Here is a 16,258-nt window from a genome sequence, read left to right on the forward strand (position 1 = left end):
TTGAGTAGGTCTCATCACTGTTTCCCTTTATGCTGGAAAACTATAGTCTGTTTAAGATTACCATTGTCTGGGGGGCATGGTGGTGATTATGTGTAGGCAGGTGTGTGGAAAGAGTGTGTCTATATGTTATATCTGTGTGTGACCTTTTTATATGTGTATCTTTGGTATATACATGTATGGGATGAAAATCCATTTTTAGCCACAATGATGTGACAGACTGTACCAAAAAATACAATGATAGTCAAAGATAGGTAAACAGTACTCTACCCCTTTAGTGCAGGAAATACACATCAGGCTGAAACACCTACCCAAACACATGCACACACACACACATGTGCACAGACTGCTTAACCACTGTCCTTATCGCTAACCTTCTGTCTCTCTGTACTGATATAGCAGGCAGTGGTAGCTCAGTGGTTAAGGTAATCAATTGCAGGTTGGTTCAAGTCCCACCACTGCCAGGCTGCCCCTGTTGGGGACCCTGAGTGAGGCCCTTAACCCTCAGTTACTCAAGTTGTTTTCAGTTCTAAGTTGCTTTGAATAAAAGTGTCAGCTAAATGCTGACTGTGGGAAACAACAGCAGAAGGTTTCTGCTTTTTGTCATGAATCTTCTAATTGCCATCCCTTGCCACACACTCTGACAAGAGGACACTCCTGTGTTATGGCAGCATTTGCAGATATGAGTTAGCCATTCTGGGCTACTAACCTTTGCAAGTTTCCTTTGTTTTTCATTGATTTTCCAGTGTGGGTGAGCACAAGAATGTTTAAAAAAAACATTGATATTCCTTTTTTTGTATGTACTAGGTATATTTGTTTTAAACTAAACTAGAAAAAGTCCCTCTTTTATGTCTCTCTCTCTTGCTTGCTCTGTGTGTGTGTGTGTGTGTGTGTGTGTGTGTGTATGTGTGTGTGTGTGTGTGTGTGTGTTTCAGAATTTTTCAGAGCCCCTGTGGTTTTAGTGAAATGTTCTAGCTATGCTTCACTTACCCTGTTCAGAGTCAGATACCCAACACTAGATTTTAAGGTCCCCAGGACTGCAGTCAGTTTGCTTGCTCTTTTTCCAACTAAACATATGTAACAGAGAATATGAATTTTAACCCTGTTCTTTTCAGAAAGCAGCAGAGAAGTGTGTGCACAGAAAAAAGCTTCTGTAAGACATTCAGACCACATTTTTCTTACTTTTTTGCACAGTGTGAATGCAGTTAACACACGACCACATTGCGTGTAAAGGTTTGTGTAAAAGGTTTGTGTATTGTAACAGTAAGAACAGTAGATTATGATTGTCAAGAAAGGGTATACATTTCTTTCAGATTTGAAAAAAGTCATTGCCTTTCTTTGCGGACAGCAAAGAAACTCTGTGTGTGTGTGTTTCTATGTATGTGTGAGTGAGAGTTTGAGACCCTGTCAGTGAAAACACATGTAAGTTGTTTGTTTTAAGGGGTTAGAAGCTGGTTGACCTCTGGGACTAATGCAGGTCTTACATCCACCATAGATTAATGTTTCTGAAATGGTAGGAGGTTCCAAGCCTGCTAAACCCTGCCCTAAAAGAACTCTGCTATCTGCTAACCGTTGCCCTAAATGCCCCTACACTCTGCTATCTGCTAACCACTGCCCTAAATGCCCCCTACACTCTATTGTCTGCTAACTGCTGCCCTAAAGGCCTCTGCCTTAAAGGCCCCCGAACTAAAGTCATCACCCTCGAGTTTGAGTCGGAGCTGTAATCTACGACTGACAGGCTCTGCCGGGTCTATGTCCTCCCTCAGGTCCCACATGCCGCAGGAGATCCAGGAAGCGTGGGCAGTTCTGGAGCATCTCTGTCTATCTTCTCTCCACCCTTCCAGACCAGTTGCACAAACCTCCCTTGGCTCCGCCTCGGCATGTGGCCTCCACATCTCCTGCCTTTGATCTTAACACACCTTTGAACATGATGGGTGGTAAAATGTGCAAAGCTTTGGTTTATTTTTTGAATATGAATGTTAAACAGATTGTGAAGAAAGTTCAAGTAATGCTAAGCAAAACATTAATGATAAAGTGGAAGCAAGTCAAAAGCAGCAGTTTACAGGTTACATGCCAGAGAGGATTCTTATATGCCAAGAATAAACTCACAACTCACTTTTCTGATGCTTTAAAACAAACAAAAAATAATAATCTAAAACCTTTTACCACTCCATAGAATGCATCTTTAAATGTTTATATTCTCAACAACATTTCACCATGAATTGCCTAATGCCAACATATAAGTCTACCATAAACTAACCATCCACATCATGGATGAATATATTTATAAACCTCATGGTACAGCATTATAAACATTTATAAGCCTTTATGTTCCTGTCATTGAAAGGTTATATATGTAGCTGTGTAATGCATATATTACAATGTGTTCACAGTTTCTTCTGCTAGACCAACTCTCTCTTTCCCCAGAGGTGTGTTGTTCCTCTCCATAACTTTGGCCACAGGCTTAATCTTTATTTCAGGTGCTTCCAGACCCATAGGGAGGTAAAGTATTTGTGAAAGGTTGGAAATAAATCTCAACAAAACCAAATAATTAAGTCTTTGTTTAAGCCTGGAGAAAATAGCTGATTCTTTGGGTTTTTCCTAAAAGGTAAAAAGTGAATTCAGTAACATTGGAATTCTGCATGTCTGTATTTCTGTACATGAATGTGCTTGTGTGTGTGTGTGTGTGTGTGTGTGTGTGTGTGTGTGTGTGTGTGTGTGTGTGTGTGTGTGTGTGTCTGAAAGGTATGTGCAACCAAACTTATGTTAAGGAAATTCCTGTAGCCTCTAGAGGTATTGTTGGCTTCTAAGCTGTTTCACTGTTGAAAGACTTATTAAACTCACAAGTTTTATAAACTGAGAGTACACCAGCATATCTAAGTGGCTAAAACCAAACAGCATGTATCTGTTTGAATGCGCTGAGTTCTGGGGACATAACTTTCTAAAGTATTACATTACTTTAGTAACAACCATCTGGTTTTCATATGGCTTTCATCTACCTGGCAATAGATATAAACCACTCTGTCAAAACACATACAATCAAACCACCCTCATCATGTCCTGAAAGGTAGTTTGGAGGAGCAGAGAAGACCTTTAACTTCTGAAAGTTTCACTCCAGCCCCCCAGGTTGGTGAACTCATCCAGACTGAATGATCTGCACTGGTTTCTGACACTACGATCAACCATGGAGAATATATTCTCGGTCGCAATTCTGTCTTGTGATTTAATGTAGTGTCACTGAGTACCAGGGACCCAGCCTAAGGGACATGCCCACTGCCACACACACACACACACACACACACACACACACACACACACACACACACACACACACACACACACACACACACAAACAAGCAAACAAACACACATATTCCCCGCTCTCAATAATCTTCTGAATATTGACTGCTTGCACCTGTCCCTTGTTTGCATTTTGTTTCTTCATTTTCTTGTCCAATGTTGCACAATGTTCCTCTCTACTAAGTTCAAGATGGCATAGCAAGTTTATTGCCAGCTACTACTTAGCTCGCTGCAACTCTGTGTGGCAACACCTTGACTTCTGCTACCAGCGCTGCTTTATTTCAGCTTGCTGCACTTCTCCTTTGTTTATTTGCTAGCGAAGAATAAAGGCACTCTATAGGAACGTCCACTTGTGTCTCGCTCCCTCCCTGCACCTTCCACAGGTAGGACCATACCGAGACACTGCTGGAGCAACAAGCTGATGCCAGTTAACACTTTCCCGAAGTTGCCAAGGACTTCAGAGGAAGGGACATTATTCCTCCCTTAAGCGGAAGGGACACTATTATCTGCAGAGGGCACAAGCCAAGCCAACATGCCTAGGTGGTGCTGACTGAAATCAAAATGTAACAAACTGTTGTTTTCTGGTTGGGGAGGTGAGGGGCCTAACCACTTAGGAAGCTGGTGTGTAGACTTGGGCAAGTGAGAGTGAGAGTTGTAGCATGTGTGGTGAAGGGTTCTGCAGTAAGTCATGTCTGGAAGGAGCAGCGGGCATGTTACATCCTGACTCTTATCGGCACACCTCTTGATGATAAGTCTACAACCTTCTGAAAATAAAGAGGTTTAGACCCAGGTTCCTGGCAACCACGTCATATTCTTCCACACAGTCATTCCAGACTCTTGTTATCATGGCTATTGCAGGGACATGATAAGAGAACAAGCACAACACAATGCAGCAGGTCAGAGTACAGCGTAAACGTGTCACATCAGGCGTTTTGAATGTAAGTCATTTTATTGAACAGGTTATTAACCCAAAGGCCTGTGTAGTAATATATAGAAGCTATAGTTGATCTGGATGACTTTTAGGCAGAGAAAGACACTGTAAAACTGCATTGGCAGTTGATGAAAATGCAATGGAAATTGTAATTGCAATAATTGCAATTGCAACTGCTTACTAAACAAAGGGAGCAGAGGAATGAGAGAATGGTTAGCAGTGAGAAAAAGAGAGAGAGAATGAGAGGGGCATTTGTGATTGATTTGTGGCTTTGGTCGTTCCTGAATAGATGGTCATTCCTGGATAGATGATGTTCCTGGATAAATGGTCATTCCTAGATCGATGGTGTTCCTGGATACATGATCATTCCTGGATAGCAATATATGGTGTTCAGTTATCCCCTTTTGCTGATCATAAAGAAAGTGAATGTGAAGACACCTCCTATTAATCAGAATCCTGCTGTGGTGGCCATATCAAAACCACATATCCCAGCATTCTAATATTCCTTCATATTCAGTGCAACACAGAGTCTGACACATAGTCGAACATTTGCCTGTTAGTGATGCCTCCTCTCTCTCTCTCTCTGTGTATGTGTGTGTGTGTGTGTGTACGTGTGTGTGTACGTGTGTGTACGTGTGTGTGTGTGTGTGTGTGTGTGTGTGTGTGTGTGTGTATGTTTCAGAATTTTTCAGAGCCCCTGTGGTTTTAGTGAAATGTTCTGGCTATGCTTCACTTACCCTGTTCAGAGTCAGATACCCAACACTAGATTTTAAGGTCCCCAGGACTGCAATCAGTTTGCTTGCTCTTTTTCCAACTAAACATATATAACAGAGAAAATGAATTTTAACCCTGTTCTTTTCAGAAAGTAGCAGAGAAGTGTGTGCACAGAAAAAAGCTTCTGTAAGATATTCAGACCACATTTTCTTACTTTTTTGCTTGGTGTGAATGTAGTTAACACACGACCACATTGCGTGTAAAGGTTTGTGTAAAAGTTTGTATTGTAACAGTAAGAACAGTAGATTATGATTGTCAAGAAAGGGTATACATTTCTTTCACAGTTGAAAAAAAGTCATTGCCTTTCTTTGTGGACAGCAAAGAAACTGTAGACAGAAGTAATTGGAGGATTTTCATCACGGATCTCATAAAACATCTTTTAAAACTGACTGATTGTCCTTCTGGAGAAAGGAACCATTTTTATGAGGTCTAGTTTGTAGGTGCTGAATAAACAAGCATGACCTATGGGTTTAGAGAGTAAAAGGTCATTGAAAGGAATCAAGAACAATGTTTCCATGACAAAAAAAACCGACAAAAACAAAAACAAAAGATTGAAGGGCCATGTCTCACATGCTCCAGTTGCTCTGTGAGGTTCTGTGCTGCAGGACAAAACTCAGACCAGCCCCGGCACACTGGTATTGAGGCGTGGGTTCAACTCATATGCTGTGTTTGCAATGCTCATCATGGGATTATAGAATTTCCGCACACTGAGCTGATACATTCTGAAAAGTTAATGAAAATGCTATGTTATTGTATGATTTGTTTTGTGCAAAGGTACAAACATAAATTCAGATCAAAGCAATATCAAGCTAAAATATCAGTCAGATAAGAACAAAGGTCATCATGCATTCACTTCAGTGTGTGAGTGGAAAGAGGCTGTCTTTTGAAGACAGGCACAACCATCTCGTTTTCTGTGCCATCACAAATCAGACTGAAACAAACCCTGAAGTCTGGAGGCAAAATGCTAAACTGTTCATTGTGGGCAATGTGAAAGTAGAAAGCAAAGTAAAAACATTTCTGCTTCAGGCCACTTGAGGAGGCGCAGATGGTGGTTTGAGATATTTTCTGCCTGTCAAGGTCCTCCTTCCTTGCAGCCCTTGTTTCTAGGTCAGTGGAGGAGGCTGGTGAAATGCCAGTTACAATGTGAGAGGCATCTGAAAACCTCTATTCCATCACCTCACTCATTCCTTCCTACCAGCACAGAAGCACCGGCCCTGGAGGGCATAGGTCTTCCATCAGACGGGTGCAAGCTGGGTTCAATGTCCAGGGTTGCTGAGGAGGCCATCGCCCCGCATACGCTCCATCAACCCACAAATAGTCCAACCACCACAGATTGCTTTCAATCTGCGTCTCAGAAACAAACTTTGATTTGATTCTGTCACGTGGCGCCCTGCTCCAGTAGTTGCAGTGTGATCATACTGTATGGTTGCAGTGTGATCGTTTGAAAAACTAGAAAGATGAGCTCCCAGCAGTGTTGCTCATGGTTCCACTGTCATCAAAGACACTCTCATGTCTCACACTTTTTTTTTCTCTTAGATTTTATATTTGTGCATATTCTCATAATCATATGTGCTACTCTCTGGTGTAATCTTTCCTGGCTCACAAGACAGGAAAGCCTCAGTTCTGCGCAGAGCCACTGACGGCACTGGAAGATAAAACGTCCAGCATGTTTGAGCTGAAATGAGACTTGGTAACACTGGAGGCTACTGGCGATGCAACTTACAAGGAATCTGTAAGGCTTAGCAAGCCTGTGCCGATTTGCTGAAGATAGCCGTTGTCTTTCTCACAGTCAAACACGGGGAGGAGTGTCATCCGGGCATATTGTAACTTGCTTCTTATCTATTTCTCGGTTTAAGCTGAAATGGAGCTGCCTTGATCCCAGAAACATGAAACACACACAGAACACACACACACACACACATTCACATGTTGGACTTGTGCCCACCTTCCTGTCCTTACCTGTCTTTGTACCATTTTATAAATTTCCACGTAATCCAACATTTACAGTTTATCAGACGGATAAAAGTATCGGGTTGTGGTCAGAAATTGAACATTTTAACAAAGACACCTAGTGATTTATTTGCTTTCTGTGTCCAGTGGGTCTTGGCACATGAACCACGAGTACACAAGACTACGAGACAGTCTGTGGATGTGAGGGCTCAGGTTAACCTAAAGCAAACTTCAGGTTTGCTGAGCAAAGATGAGATTCTTGCAAGTACATCCACTGACTAGGAGCAGTCACCTCAAGTGAGCGCTTTCTTGCATCTGCAAAGCCTGTTTTACAAACAGGCACCTGGATCGCTTATATTTGCCCTTTACCACTAACTGAAGTATTTCTCAGATGTGCTTTCAGTATTTTTACATGTCAGAGATAGAGAGCGTGAAAGAGAGTGTGAGAGAAAGGGAAAGAAAGAAAGTTATAGAGAGAAAGAGAGATATAAAAATAGATCGAAACATGTGAAGCTAAAAGAAGGGAGAGTACGTGTATACTCGCTCACATACACACACCCCTCACACACACTTTCATATACATTTGTTTCTCATTGTCTAATAAGTCAAATTCCTATGTATTTACACACATATACAAATCTGTTTTACACACAAACACTGTAATGTAGGAGGCCTGGAGAGTAATAATAGATGATAATAAGATAATATTCAGATTATTTTTGTCAAATGTTTTTAGAAATACAAAGCATTATATACATCAAAGCTTGTTATTGGGACTGTGGCATTTAATCTAATGAAAAAACCTAAGAAAATGTAGAATCATCAGAATTATATTTCTAAATTTGTGAAATCTCTTAGTGAATTGAATCATGTAAACTCTAAACCTTCACCATCCTTAAATCTACCTTGGGAAAGTACTGACCTATTTTGCTTTTTTATGATTATGAATCATGCTGCTAAATATGAGGCTGCACTTCACAATGTGGAGATAAAAAAAGGCTGTTCTTGAGCAAGCTTTCTCACCGACCCCCCACAGCACACTGCCACTAGGTTTCAGGACCTACTTTGCATACAGGGGCCCTGTGATATAGGAAGTGGGTGTTAAACGTATGATTGCTAGCAGAAATTGCCCTTAGCTGAATTTTTTCTGCATGCAGCAGTGCTTCATTTGATGTCATATCAGAACTGAGGATTCATCGTATTCACTGTGGAATATTCACTATATTGCTGGACTCACTGCAGAGACCAAGAACAAATCCAAGCCAAAGGGGATTTGCTTCTCATTTTGATTACTTGAGGAGAGAGAGAGAGAGAGAAAGAGAGAGAGAGAGAGAGAGAGAGAGAGAGAGAGAGAGAGAGAGAGAGAGAGAGAGAGAGAGAGAGAGAGAGAGAGAGAGAGAGATTTATTCTGAATCTTTGGTATTTAAATTTATTTTTGTAGAGGTAGTAAAAATTGGAGTATTGTCCATACAGTCTCCAGAGAAACAAAGCTTGCACAGCTGATAAAGGACATCTCTCCAAAACATTCTGTTTCTTTGGAAACCCTGTATGCCACACTGCAATGTTTACTATGTTTTTACAGCCTTTACATGTTTATAGAACTCTGTAGATACTCCCTGGAATTTTCTTCATGCATATATAAATGTAGTCAATATAAATATAGGAAAACCAAGTTTTTTACTTTTGTTCCCATATTAAAATAATATTTATTTGCATTAATGTTTTCTGGAATAATGTTTAGAATGGAACAATGTTGTGTGTTATGTAGTGTTTTAGATGCAAATACATACAATCACATACGTGATTTTGTATACCCTGATATAGTCTTCCAGACGGAATGGTAAATACAGTTGGCGTTAAGAGTTAATGTAAGATGAAATACTGGTGTTCGCGGTTTCTCTTTCGAGAGGTTATAGGCACATGGGTGTACTGTAGCGTGAAAGGGAGATATGCCTGCAAGACTGCAAGAACCTTTAGTTTTTGGCCCCTTACGCAGTCCAACCCGTAGGACCTTTCATTTGTTGTGTAGCGCCCTGTGGTGGTAAAATGCACGCAGGGCACATACGGGTAAATTCATTCTAAGATAGTTCAAAACAACTCAGATCAATTCGTCATTAACCTTGTTACCTTTTAGTTGCACTTTAGCATAACTTGGACTCAGGATTTACAAAAAACCCCAGATGTAATAAAAAACGAAAAACAGCACAGGTATGTAAGCCTTATTATTTAATTCGATTTTTATTGGCAATTGGAAATCACGTGACCAAAACACTATCATGGCGGCAGCCGCTGCTGTCCGGGCGAGCGTGGGACTGACGTCGAGATTCGCTAAAGTCGCACCTGATTGCAGTATTTGCCCATTTAATCGGTTAAATATCTGCAATAAAGCTATGTTGGGTTCCACGAGGAGCCGGTCGATCGACCGTTTCTCGGCCCCGAACAGACAGCTACAGACGTCGATAAGTGAGTTGATGGTCAAGGCTAGCTAGCTAGCAGGCTAAGATGCTTCAAGGTCTGTTTGAATTTTTGGCGAAAAAAAATAGGTAAAGGAAGATGTGCAGGCTGGATATTTAGTTTATTTAGTTTAGAAACAGCAGTATTGCTTCATCTTATTGATAATTCAGCACTGTTACAGGAAAACATAAAGTTCTTAGTGGTTTGGGAATCTCATTGTATAACTTTGGCAACGTCCAGGGTCGTTTTATTTGGTTATCTAGGTTAGATGTCTTATTTGTGAAGAAAAACTAAATTCATTGAATTTACAGAAATATCGTGGTTTATCGTTTCAGCCCGGCACCAGAGCGAAGAGGGAAGCTCTAAAGTGGAAGACCCAGACGAGGATGTGTGCGTCACCTCAGCTCTGTTTAACTTCAGATCCTTTTCTCGGATAACTTGTAACCTTTTGCCAGTGAGACCTTACTGGAATATGTGTTAACCCCTCATTTAGTCCCAAATGACACAAACTCTCGAGACTAAGTTCTAGTCAAGTTGATTCACAAAAACTCTCCCAACACAAAGTTGGTGTTTAGTGTTTTTTTCCGTCTTATGTACAGCACAAGTATGACGATGTTTAATAATTTAAGTCGTTCTTCTCTGACTTCCTTCTGCTGTAGCATTAACGTGGTGTACATTGATCGGTCTGGACAGAGGACCCCGGTGAAGGCTAAAGTAGGAGAAAACGTCCTATACCTGGCGCACAGGCACGGCGTCGATCTTGAAGGTGAGCTCTACATTTCTGTCAGTAATAGCCATAGGAGTTTGTTCTTCTAGTTATGATGAGCTGATAAGCTGTTCTGGTACAAGGTTCTGAATTAACCATTGAAAGAAACATTTACAAAGGTGGTGAATATTACAAACACTCTCTCATGTAAGATTATCTTAAGCACTACAATGATTTTGGGAAACAGGGCCCTGTTTTTCTATCCTGTTGACCATACAGATGACACCTTTGTCATCTTGGTGTGTCAGAGGACCTATTTTACTTCAGGTTATTTTGTTTTAACATACGTACTCTGCTAAATTGGAGTGGAAGGACAACACAAAGTGCTACTCAAATTCTAAAACAATGCCCAAACTTGTGCTGGGAAATACCAGCATGAGACTTGCAGTACTTTTTCCTCCTTTTCGTCAACTTTAATCCAAATGTTTAAGGGTAGTCTATTTTACAGACTCCCATTTTTTTTTTATCATCATTGCCACAGTCATTATGAAAGGAGCTGACTAGTTTCTGCTTAGATTACAGTGCTGGTTTTTGAACTTGTCCAAATTCTGAACCTGGTTTTTTTTTTTTTTTTTTTGCCTTGTTCTTAGGGGCCTGTGATGCATCCTTGGCATGTTCCACATGTCATGTTTATGTAAATAATGAGTACTATGATAAGCTACCTGAGCCTGATGAAAGGTAACACTTGTGCATTTTATTATTCAGCTCAAACCATTTGAGATTTGATCTTTTTTTTTTGTTGTTCAGCTCAAACTGTCTGTTATTGCCATCTGTTATTAGTAATGTTAAGTTGCTTTTAATTCTTCATAAATATTGCATTGCTTATTGTGCAATATCTTGAGTTTATTTAGAATTTACTAAAATCAGTACTAATGTTTTATGTTGTATGCATGTAACGCACATCTTTTAATCCCGAAAGGGAGGACGACATGTTGGACATGGCCCCTATGCTACAGGAGAACTCTCGATTGGGTTGCCAGATCATTTTGACCCCTGAGCTGGATGGCATTGAGCTGACCCTGCCCAAGGTCACACGGAACTTCTATGTAGATGGTCATGTGCCCAAACATCACTGAGGGGGCTGGGAGTGAAGGAAGAGTAAACATGGAAGAAATCTGCAACTCTGAGTATGACCGTTTAAAGGGCCGAAGAGAAATGTGGAAAACTTAAACCTCAATCTTATTTATTTTTCTTGCAAGTATGTCTAAGGAGTTTGGTGAATGGTGAATAATTTCTTGAAAATCGGCATTAGCCTTTTTTCAAAAGAAACAGCGGATTATTTCCAGGGATATGTGGTCAGGAATACCATGTGGTGTCTATATATTAAAAGGCACTTGAAGGTCTTGTGTTAAACTGTCCAGCTGACTAGATTTGTAAAGCAACACGGGGATGTTTTGCTTAGCTGGAAAACTGACAGCAGCAAATTCTATAATCAACCTACAGATCTGTCTTATAATTTCAGAATTTGACAAGGGACATTCCTCTTTAAGCAGTCAGATGCGTAATTATATTTTTCAATATTACAGTTATTAAACATCCCCCCCCCCATCTCATCTCATCTCATCTCATCTCATCTCAATGTTGGATTAAACATTTTGTAGGCTAAATGTTATTTCAAGGCACAGGTTCTTATTGCTCTATTATTCAGACCCAGCATCCCATGGGAGTGTTACACTAACTGAACTAAGCATGTTTGCTAGGTGTCGAACTTTGCCTTCGTCAGTATTATGAGTGCACTCGTGTTTGTTTCTTTCACTACTGAAATACACAATGTTTTCTGTAACACGGGTGGGGTGGACTAGTTCATCATTTGTATGCCCATCTCTACTCTGCAAAATGTACACAACACATAGCCTTGCACCTACTGTAGGTTTTCTTTTTTTTTCTTTTTTTACAGAAAATGTTTAATATTTGTTCAATAAAATATTGCATCCTCAAAGTGATTGTGGTTTGTACTCAAGCCAACAAGAACAATAAACCTTAACGCAGTTATAGAACAGAATAACTCGAGACTACAACAAGCGTGGGCAAGTACTTGGTTAAACGGTAAATAAGAACAATCCAACTGAAATGAGCAGGTATGTAAGGCTCCACGGATATGATGAACGGGGTCTGAAAGCAGCAACACCTGGGTTTTAGGATCATCTGACGCGCCCACGCCACGTGACGTTAAGCGTTCAAATTTTGAGTGAAAAAAGGCCCTTTGGGTTCACAAAAATCGAGATGTGAAGCGTTTTCTTTTTGTTAAATTGTATGAATGAATTTGGTCACTGATCAATAGATCAGTTTAAACCCACTTTGGGAAAGACGGGGCATTAAAAATAGTTGGAAAAAATGCTAGCGGTGTTTTGTATATCCAGTTACCGTAGTATATTAGTAGCCTTTTCGCTTTTGATTTGAAATCTGAGGTACAGAGGGCTCGAGGAAGTTATGAGTCACTTCGGACTTTAAATTGTAATTTCTCCAGAGAATCTGACTGATGGATTAATGTGGTAAGTGCTGATGAATTAATGTGGTACTTGAAGATGTTTCAAATTAAATTAGATCTTTTGTTCTATCTATCACCTCGTTTAATGACTGTGCTTCAAGTAGTCATTGATAATCTTTTCCGGCTACTTTTGGGACAGTCGTAAATATGGCGTTTTGATAAATTTTTCCTTTTCTAATAAAAACGAATAACCGCACTTTTATGGTAGCCTGTCCGAAGTCTCTGTCTGGCATTTAAGTAGATTATGATACCTTTGCACCGCCTCTATGGCTATCATAAAGATCACTATAAAAATGTTCACATGGTTTTGTAGCCTGTTTGCCACTATGAATGACGAAAAAAAATGAATAATAGGTTAATAAAGTTATTCTGTCTTTCCCAACAAAGAAACATGAGCTCAGGAGCTGACACTCAAGATGACCTCAGAAATTCCCCTCAGAGTGCTAGAGAGGACTTGGGTCCTGAAGACCTTCATGTAACTCAGTCATCCATCCTCTACCTTCTTCAGGAGGCCACCAAGCTTGCTTCACCTGCTAACCAGCACAGTGCGGGTGCCAAGGGAATTCATGATAACGCTAAAGCTGGATCATCTTGCAGTTCTACTCCTTTAAGCCAGAAAAGTCAGAAAGTTAGTAGTTCTAAACCACAGCCTAGTTTGACAGGAGTCTTGTCCATGCTGAGCAGTGTTCAGGCCAGTAGCCCATGGGAGGTGATGAGCCTTATTAACCTTCAGTGTGAGAGGCTGCTGCACTCTGGACAATCACATGAAGAAGACGACGCTTGCACTCGCACAACTAAGACGGATAGTCTCGCGCTTATCACGGGTAACGCTGAATCTGGATGTGTAAATGCTATGGAATGTTCCTCTTTACCTTCAGCTGTTCTGTTTGACACAAGCACTCCTAATGTGTCCTTGAGAAGAGACTCAGCTGAGCACGACCGGGAGACTAATGTTTGGTTCTCCATGACGCACATTATAGATGGCACTGATCAGTTATTGGTGAATCAAACTCAGGAAAATATTAGTACAAAACACAAAGCTATAGATGATCTTGCAGAGCTGATAGCTGATAATACAGGAAGTACCTTTCCTTCAAGCAGTGCGAGTATAGTGAGTGAAGAAAGCATTGAGAACTGTTTCCATATTGAAACATCTATGCTACAACTAGCAAAAAAAGTCAATCCTTGTGATCCGCCCCCAACACAGTCAAGCTTTCACATATTAGAGGAACAAGGAAAAATGGACAGTGCTTTATCCTCAGGGCCTGAGATTCGTGCCATTGACTTTACATCGTCTCTGGTTGTTGAAAAAGATGGTGACTCCAACATGTGTACTTCCAATGCCTATGAATCTCCACAGTCTGAGATTACGGTGGTGTCAAAAGATGCACCACAGACATCACTGGCAGTCAGTCCATCCTCGTATAGAACAGATTTGAATAATAATCAGGAAGACAATAAGGATGAGAAGCCCCAGGAGCCTGGAGAGGCCAAGGCAGTGTCCTCTACTCAGCCCAGATGGGGCAACCATAGACGCACACCCAGAAAGCAGGCTCACCCTGCTCGCAGCCCTGACCTCCAGGACCCAGAGCTTCAGGGAGTTACCTTCAGCATGCACACAGAGCTGGACCACAACACGGATCAGTGCCGGCTTCTCATCACCTCAAATTACAGGCAAGTCACGCTTTTCCCTTTGCATGGTGTAGATCAGTTTTGGATGAAGTTTTTCCCCCTTAATGCAATATGCCAGGTAAAATCATAAAGTGAATATAAGTTTGAATTCAGTTTGGGGCTAAATACTGCTACAGGGTACCTTTCAGGAGTATAGGTGATCCATCACTCATATAGTATTTTCTCAATTCTAACTAACCTGAAACAGATGAGGGGATCAGAGTACAAATTTATGAACTAAATGGGGAGAATTCAAGCAAGAACTTGCTCTAAAATTATGTATAAAAATTCAAATAATGCTTATTTTGTGAATTTCAAAATGATGCACAGTGATGAGGTTTCTAGGTCAGGTACCCTGTGTGTGAGCATATGCTGTGTAGCTGCAGGAGGACCCTGTTCCAGTGCTTGCTTCTCTCCTGTGCTGAGCTTTGCAGGCGTGGCAGGAGGAGCAGAGGCAGCAGATCCAGGTCGATGCAGAGCTCGCAGCGCACAAGCAGCTCTGAAGAGGAAAGTGACCCAGCGAGCCTCTCCAGTGAGTGCCATCGTCTACCAGCAGGTGGAGCGCTGACTTCAGCTCAGGAAAGGCAGGGCCGTACATTGTCATTCATACTGTAAATCAGTTTCACAACTTAACAGTTGCAGGATGTGGCCAAGGTGCACAACACAGTTCTCAAACTTTGTGTAGGGGTTTGTTAGATCTGGTTAAGTATTTTAAAGACTTCTCATTATTGTGCGGTGACTGGATGTAAAAGCTGTGTGTTGATTGTAAAGCCTCCTTGGGTTCTGAGAGAATTGCTATAAAAATGTTACTTCATTCATACATAATGGTTTGGATGTTGTTTCCTAAAGGGTTGTATCTGGTGGTCTTGTCATACTCCCCTGAAATAGATCAAAGAAATTTGAGGTCAATTTGTCATCTGTGAACAAAAATATATTCATGACTTTGTTTGTTTTTCTTCTAAATTTTATCATGTAGATTAACTTAAGCAAGACCTAATCATGAAACAGGAATTTGACATGTTTCTGCAGTTTGAGCAAGGATGTACATAACTCCAGATGAGTTGTTTTCAAACAGCTTTTTTTTCATATTAGTTTTTCTTTTCTTTTCATAATGCGTATGTAAAACGGTGCAAAAACCCACTGGCAGCCGATGTTGGTTACAGATTAATTCAGGCATTAATTCTTGCTCTTTAGAGAAAATATGTGCGTCTTGTTGCACAAGGAAGACTCCTTTGTGGCGAGATGCCGAAGATGGTACTCCACTCTGCAATGCCTGTGGAATCAGGTGAGGACACAGACATCAATCTCCTTATAGATATACTACAAAGCTGGTTTCAGTCCATAGTAATCTTTTCAGTTCAGTGCTACATTAAGTTGAGCCCAAATTAACATTTAAATCTCGAATCAACATGAAATCAGATTTGAGTATATAGGTGCAACTGGACTGAACTAACAGAAAAAACAATAATAAAATTATCAGTCTTTTTCACCAACACCTTTCCTTTGGCTTATTAATCTTTTGGTTATTGTGACCAAATTCACAGAATGAACAAACCTTTTGATTGTGGCTGTTGTTGAGATTTTTCCTTTATTTGTGGCAGGTATAAGAAATATCGTGTGCGCTGTCTGCAGTGCTGGAACATTCCCAGGAAGGAGGCCAACTCCAACTCCAAATGTCTGAAGTGTGGAGATGTTCTTCAACTTTCCTCTCAGAACAAGCGTGCTGGCTGGTAGGACTGGTTAGAGTTACCGAGTCCCAGCTAGAATTAAGTATTTGTGTGTTCTCTCTCCGTCTACCCATTTTTATGGTCATAGGATGTGTTTTCAGTTTCACGAATTGTAGAACTCTAATCAGTTTAAGGATTTAAATTGGCTTTTGGTTGGAATTGACACAGCAGAATGTGTACACAAGGAAAAGTGTCAGCAG

The 16,258-nt window shown here is 40.7% G+C and overlaps 2 protein-coding genes across 2 annotated transcripts; both read left to right on the top strand.

Moving 5' to 3' along the window:
- The first annotated feature begins 9,211 nt into the window (after nt 1–9,211).
- On the top strand, nt 9,212–12,111 carry fdx2 (ferredoxin 2). Its single transcript, XM_027013581.3, has 5 exons — nt 9,212–9,415; nt 9,742–9,796; nt 10,066–10,172; nt 10,763–10,850; nt 11,092–12,111. Exons 1-5 carry the CDS (start codon nt 9,229–9,231, stop codon nt 11,246–11,248), a joined length of 594 nt encoding a protein of 197 aa, XP_026869382.1. The 5' UTR covers nt 9,212–9,228; the 3' UTR covers nt 11,249–12,111.
- A 940-nt stretch (nt 12,112–13,051) lies between these two features.
- On the top strand, nt 13,052–16,065 carry zglp1 (zinc finger GATA like protein 1). Its single transcript, XM_081707670.1, has 5 exons — nt 13,052–14,334; nt 14,662–14,678; nt 14,774–14,863; nt 15,526–15,616; nt 15,933–16,065. The coding sequence occupies exons 1-5, from the start codon at nt 13,052–13,054 to the stop codon at nt 16,063–16,065; spliced, it is 1,614 nt and encodes a 537-aa protein (XP_081563796.1).
- The last annotated feature ends 193 nt before the right edge of the window (nt 16,066–16,258 follow it).

Source organism: Electrophorus electricus, chromosome 3, assembly GCF_041902795.1.
Source record: "Electrophorus electricus isolate QZ-2024a chromosome 3, ASM4190279v1, whole genome shotgun sequence".
Taxonomy (NCBI): Eukaryota; Metazoa; Chordata; class Actinopteri; order Gymnotiformes; family Gymnotidae; genus Electrophorus; species Electrophorus electricus.

Excerpts from the sequence above, each read along its gene's own strand:
- fdx2 (XM_027013581.3), top strand. The coding sequence starts at position 9,229 with ATGGCGGCAGCCGCTGCTGTCCGGGCGAGCGTGGGACTGACGTCGAGA. Across the intron at positions 9,416-9,741 it reads ACAGCTACAGACGTCGATAA|CCCGGCACCAGAGCGAAGAG; the intron begins GTGAGTTGATGG and ends TTATCGTTTCAG. Across the intron at positions 9,797-10,065 it reads GAAGACCCAGACGAGGATGT|CATTAACGTGGTGTACATTG; the intron begins GTGCGTCACCTC and ends CTTCTGCTGTAG.
- zglp1 (XM_081707670.1), top strand. The coding sequence starts at position 13,052 with ATGAGCTCAGGAGCTGACACTCAAGATGACCTCAGAAATTCCCCTCAG. Across the intron at positions 14,864-15,525 it reads TGACCCAGCGAGCCTCTCCA|AGAAAATATGTGCGTCTTGT; the intron begins GTGAGTGCCATC and ends CTTGCTCTTTAG. Across the intron at positions 15,617-15,932 it reads TGCAATGCCTGTGGAATCAG|GTATAAGAAATATCGTGTGC; the intron begins GTGAGGACACAG and ends TATTTGTGGCAG.